The sequence below is a fragment of the Scleropages formosus genome, chromosome 11, assembly GCF_900964775.1.
Source record: "Scleropages formosus chromosome 11, fSclFor1.1, whole genome shotgun sequence".
In the NCBI taxonomy this organism is placed as follows: domain Eukaryota; kingdom Metazoa; phylum Chordata; class Actinopteri; order Osteoglossiformes; family Osteoglossidae; genus Scleropages; species Scleropages formosus.
The window spans coordinates 3,129,704-3,135,703 of NC_041816.1; the positions used below are offsets into that span (position 1 = coordinate 3,129,704).

A 6,000-nucleotide genomic window follows, 5' to 3' on the forward strand; every position below is an offset into this window, starting at 1 on the left:
GTGAGTTTGGACCTGGGCCCGCGTGGAGTTTACACGCTTCCCCCGTGTTCGAGCGCGTTTCCTCCTGGCTGGCCGGATTCCTCCCACCGTCTAAAGATGCGTTCCAGATGAACTGGTGACTTAACCGGCAACAGCGAGAGTCAGGTCGTGCACTACATTATCGTGCACGTGGCCAGACGGTACTTTGAAAGAAACGTAACGGAGGACACCTAGCACTGTAAGTCACCTTGAGCAAAATTGTCAGTTAAATACAAATTGCTGTCATTAACTTCTAAGGTGAGCCCAAACGGCAGCACTGGAGGGAAGCGATGTACACAGCTACAGAACAATGTGAAAATGTGCCAAGTTCACAGTATTTCGGTCTTGCCCCGGCCCGCCCACTCGTTACCCATCAGATAAGGAGGGGCGCAGTTATACAATAAGCAGCGAGACAACACGGAACGGTGAACCTAACGGCAAAACTCCAAACGGAGCAAAACGCTCACGGAGCTCAACGCCTCCGACACATGCAGCTCTTTGGCGTACGGCGTTGTGCCGCACGCAAGTCGGGAACGTCTTCCTTTCACGAGTCCGCCCGCCCGGGACCGTTCTGGGCCCGGCTCGAGCGAACCTTTGAACCATTGTGAGATACCGGCTTTTCCGGTCTCACGATAGGAGGACAAGCAGCACCTGGCCGCACGCGGCTCGGCCATTATTGGCAAGGGAGCACAATGGAACAGCTGAGCGGTCTCGGCTTGTCGCCGCCAACAACGAGCCTCCCGCAGGACGGGAGGGGTTTAGCGGCGAAGGCAAAAGCCTAGCAAACATCACAGAGGTCGTTTCACCTCACTTGAGCAGTAAGAAGTCCACACCTTCCTTTCCACACACATACTTCTTGGTGTGTTTTGACTCTCTGCTCTTTTTTAAAAGGCTTATCGGAGCACTCTCTGCCATTTGAGGTGTACAGATTCCAGGTTCCAGGCACAAAGTGTGTGCGATTGCACGTTAGCGAGCGTGTGGGTGACGGCAAAGCTGGACCGCTAGACTTACAACAATTTTCAATCACACTCCCCAAACCTGCCAGCAGGAAAGTGAATAAATAACTTCTCATATTTCACAAAACCCATACGAAAAAGTCTGGGAATACAAGAAAAACTTTCCCCGTTTTTCCCTTGTTTGGCCCAAAACAGTTAAATCATATTCACACTTCCTCCACTTACAAACTCAGCCCAAAACGTACGACCGTTTTCACCCAGACAAAACATAGCATGAAAAGAGCAAAGTCCTTTCACTTCAAAGTATTTCAATAGTCAATGAAAATAATCTTTTCCAATGCAAGACATGTAAAAAAATAATCTTTAATATCTTACAGGTATGAATTATTCACACTTACATCATTTATAATATTCAATATAACTAAGTAGAGATGGAAATTTTAAGAGAATTTAATTTATTTCGTGATACCTACAAACTAGCAGCGTGTGCACAGATTATCATATTCTGCCTTAATTTTCCAGCCTATGGAAACAAGAGGATGACAGAGCATCCTATATGTTGTCACCAAGAGTCAACACTGACTAGAAGGCACTTGACACCAACCTAAATTGGCGAGCCATTCAGTCTCACTGCTGCTGAATCATACTTCAAAAATGCATAACGTACATCTGAGTACATTCAATGTTACTCTTCCATTTAAGAAACAAAAATGGAAACACCTTTGCATAAGGACTTGAGAGCAACAAGCCTCGAGTTGCCAACACACAGCTTTCCACAAGTCCACGGCAAAGTCACCTGAGAACTTCAACTCCAACGTTAACATAATGGAGATTGAGTGACTTCTCCTTGCATGTGGTGAGGCAACTTCTTGCCTTTTGCTCTATTGTCCTGAACACAGTAATCTGTTCTTTAAAAATATCTTTACTAAATAATAGATAAAATCCAGAATAAAGAAATTATCAATTGCTCTTTGGTTTCAAATCACTAGTACTCTGCATTACTAATATTAAACAAAATAGATATAATCAGAGCAAGTCTCTCTAGTTTTTTTTTGTGAAGAAGAAGAAGTATAACCCTGCTTTATATCGTCATTTGGCAAGCAGTTTGAGGAACTCAACACAGAGCAAGTTGAAAGAGTTTGTGCAAGAACATTGGCTCTCCATTTTGGCCCTCATGTACGAATACAATGTTCTCATCCCACTTCCAGACTGCCTTCAAACTTATTTATTACAGTGCACCAAGAGGTCTTTCCAAATCCTTCCTTCGGCGTGATCATTTACGAGGCAGGGCACACCAAATTGTAAACCCAGTCGCTAACGCAGCGTTTCACACACAAGCAGAGATTTTGTGCATGTTGATATTTGCATGCAAATGTGCCATCTTGAAAGTAAATTGGAATATTAAAGAAAAATAAGACATTTCTTAGAACTGTTTTGTACACAAAGACTTGCATTTAAATGTTCTTCATGCAAACAAACAAAAACTAAATGGCGGTTGAAAAGGCAGGGCACATTTCCCTCCCCCAAAGGCATTAATTACAGAGTCATTCCAAGACCTCATTCTGATCCCGCAAATTGCTCTGATCCGTTTCATGATGCCTTGAGCACCTAGAATATCCACTCTTGACAAAATCCTTAAGAGTCAAACCAAATAATGAATTGGCAACCTGCAGTATGCACAACACAAAAGCTGAACTCTGTTTATACTAAAAGGCAATCTGATGAATGACCTATGACTTCAGATTTCACGTCCACATTCAATATCCACGCAACTGTATCCACTTAACTGTACTTAAGAATCACACATCTGCAACTATATCTCTTTCTCCTAATGTACTGCACAAATTATATTTTCTATGAGATGTATGCTGATTTGGAGAAAAGCGCCTTAAGTGAATAAACGTAAATGTAAACGGAAAAGAGGACATAACTAGTATACAAGAGAAAGTTCAAGGTGTGATATTTTGAATATTTGCTGCTGTTGTGCCAGTGGATTACAGTTAACACTCCTTTCCCCTTTGTTTGGTTTGCCAGATAATTCCAGAAATATGTCCTCTGAGATATACATAAATAAGACATTTTTAAAACTCTTATTTTAGGTTGTAAGAAAGATATTGACAGCCATAAAGAACCATGTTGTAGCCTTCCACCTCATGTATTTGTGTGATTCGCCTATAGGCCTACATCACTTTAGATACCTAGAACTGCACGCAAATAAATATATATGTATATATACATACATACACACGCGTTACATATTTATACATGACAGATACATATATTATATTTAATTCACACCAAATATAACCCATCCAGGGGACAGCTGGTAGTGTAGTGGTTAGAGCTGCTGCCTTTGAACCCAAAGGTCGCAGGTTCGATCCCCACCTCTGGCTGCAGTACCCTTGAGCAAGGGACTTTACCCTGAATTGCTCCAGTAAAATCACCCAGCTGTATGGGTAAATAATTGTAAGTCACTTTGGAGAAAAGCTTCAGCTAAATGAATAAATGTAAAATCCAAGACTCTGGAAATCTTCCATGAATCAAAATCTAACGAATGTTTCAGCTGCTCATTAGTAATCGGAGAAACTGTTTAATAAGGACAGTATTATTAGAATAATGAATTTCACACAAAGCTAGTTTTGAGCTATTCTTACAGCAAATTTATTTAGCCAAAACAAAGCAGAAATGTATAAATATAGGAGCATTAACTTTTGTTAGAACAGAACTTTTTCCCTCTTCACTGCGTGACATAATGTGTCAAACTCAAAACAAAAAAAACTATCGCTTCAATAAATAAACAGGTAATGAACATGATAAGTTAAACTGAATGTTTGACACATACTGATTCATGCACTTAGCTGATGAACTTTTACTCTACCTGTACACATGTCTCGAGTTACACTCTTTAATTAAAGCACATCAAACGCAAAGGTTATGATGAGGAGATACACTACAGTCAGTGGGAAAATAATTGTACTCGTTTGTTTTTAGCTACATCTTGATGATGTTATCATGACACTTCAGGCTGACGGGAGAAGCAGAAATGACAGCCAGAGTTTTTAGTGAAATCCGTTCCGAACTCCAACTTTGCACTTTGTCCTCAAGTGTCTAGCAGTCACAGATTGTTTAACGCGGCGTTTTTAATTGTTTATACCCAGTCCGACTCATTTTTGGTCCGTTTTAAATTCCACGGCTGCTTTGATGATGATCGCCCATGCGTTTTACTCTAAGACTAATCGCAGTCGCGTTGATGTATTTTAAACGTGTTTTCAAAAGAGACTCGTGTGAAGGACACTACTAACTACTAACTGAGCGAGTGTCCCTGCTTAGCTATACCCAGAAAAAAAAATGTGTGCAAAAATGAAGGAACTGGGACTCGTCGAGAGGAGCGCAACAAAGAACGCGGGCGATCGCTGTGTCAAAACAACAAGGCGACAGCGCAGCGAGAAAAAAGTGGCTCGCGACACGTCGTCTCGCGCCTCTTCCAGTCCAGTTCCACCACGGCCACCGCGGCGCGCGGTTTTGTCCAGAAAGACTGAAAGAGCAAAGTCGACTGAGGCAAGTAGTAAGCAAGTGGCCGCGCTCACTCTACTCTCGGCACCTCGCCCGGCAGCAAAGAAAGTGCCCCGGCCGACTCTCCGACTTATTCAACTTTTACAAACTCGCCCAGCTAGCTCGCTGCACCACCTCAACCACAACAAGTGAAGTGTTCCGGACGCACGCGCGCGCTCGCTCGCTCGCTCGCTCACTCACTCACTCACTCACTCACCGCGGACCGCGCAGAGCACCGCACCGCACAGCAACCATCCCGCAACCCGGACCTCCATGGGGGGGAGAGCAGCGGCTCTCTCAGCTTCCGCAGCGCCCTCGCCTCAGCTCCTCACTCCGGCTCCATTCCTCCGCTCATAAATGCAGCGGGGAGAGGGAGCAAGAAAAAGTTGGAAAAGGTCTTCCACGAAGAGTCAGAGCGCAGCGGAATCACAGCAACCTCTCCGACTCGGCTGCGCGTGAAGGCGGGAGTATAGGGGTTGGCCTCGCGGCCGCGGCTGGCGACGCAAACCGTGTGACGTCACACGACACGCTCACAAACTAGCGGCTCGCTCCCGGGTCGGGCCGCGCGGCGCCGCCCCTCCCGGGCCGTTGGAGGGGGAGGGAGGGGACACTATGCCCGATGTGCAAACACACGGAAAATACGCACACTGTACCTTGACTCGTCGACTGATCTGGCGCAAGAATTCTTAAGAGGAGGCAGAAATGTATCGATAAATATAGATGCAGCGAACTATTTCGAAGAAGTAATACAGATAACAGTGTTAAAGGCCTGAAAGGTATAATATTGTTATCCTTTGCGTTTCAAAAACACACACACACACAGTCTGAAACCACTTGTCCCATACAGGGTCGTGGCGAGCCAGAGCCTAACCCAGCAACACAGAGCACAAGGCTGGAGGAGAAGGGGACGCACCCGGGAGGGGACGCCAGTCCATCACAAGGAACCCCAAGAGGGACTCGAACCCCAGACCCCGCCAGAAAGCGGGATACGGCCAAACCCGCTGGACCACCACATCCCCCATTTCAAAAACATGATACTATAATTTTGAAGTGTGAACCACATCCACCTGAAAGACCATTCAATTTAGATTTTGTCAGTGCCAAACATTTAAATGTTTTGTAAGTCTGTTATCCAGGAATCATTATTACTGTTATTATTTTGTATCAGAGGTATCCACACAGATCCGCTGCAACAGCGTTAGAATGTCCAGGTGGGGTGGGCAGCCGCCTTTACTTGGACCTCAGATGGTTTATTTAATTTCTTTTCTTTGCAGCTAGGAGTTTTTTGTTTTCCTCTCCTCGGCTGTCGGCTGTGCAGTTAATTTTAATACTGGATCATTTACTGTAACTTTAGAACTCTGTGTCACTTTGGTGGGAAGAGGACTATTATTATCACTGTTATTACCTGTATTAGTATTGTATAAATTAAATGCCCATCAGTGTTTGGGCAAATATTTTGATAATTGCCCTATTA

At 44.3% G+C, this 6,000-nt stretch overlaps 1 protein-coding gene across 2 annotated transcripts in view; it reads right to left on the minus strand.

Annotated features, from left to right (window-relative positions):
- The window catches only part of LOC108934668 (low-density lipoprotein receptor-related protein 5-like), a 44,391-nt gene extending 39,382 nt beyond the window's left edge, over positions 1 to 5,009 (minus strand). For both annotated transcript variants that reach the window (XM_018752675.2, XM_018752676.2), the window contains exon 1: positions 4,744 to 5,009. In XM_018752675.2, the coding sequence (XP_018608191.1) occupies positions 4,744 to 4,801 (58 nt within the window). In that variant the 5' untranslated portion in view covers positions 4,802 to 5,009. The remainder of the gene's footprint in view (positions 1 to 4,743) is intronic.
- Positions 5,010 to 6,000: the final 991 nt, after the last annotated feature.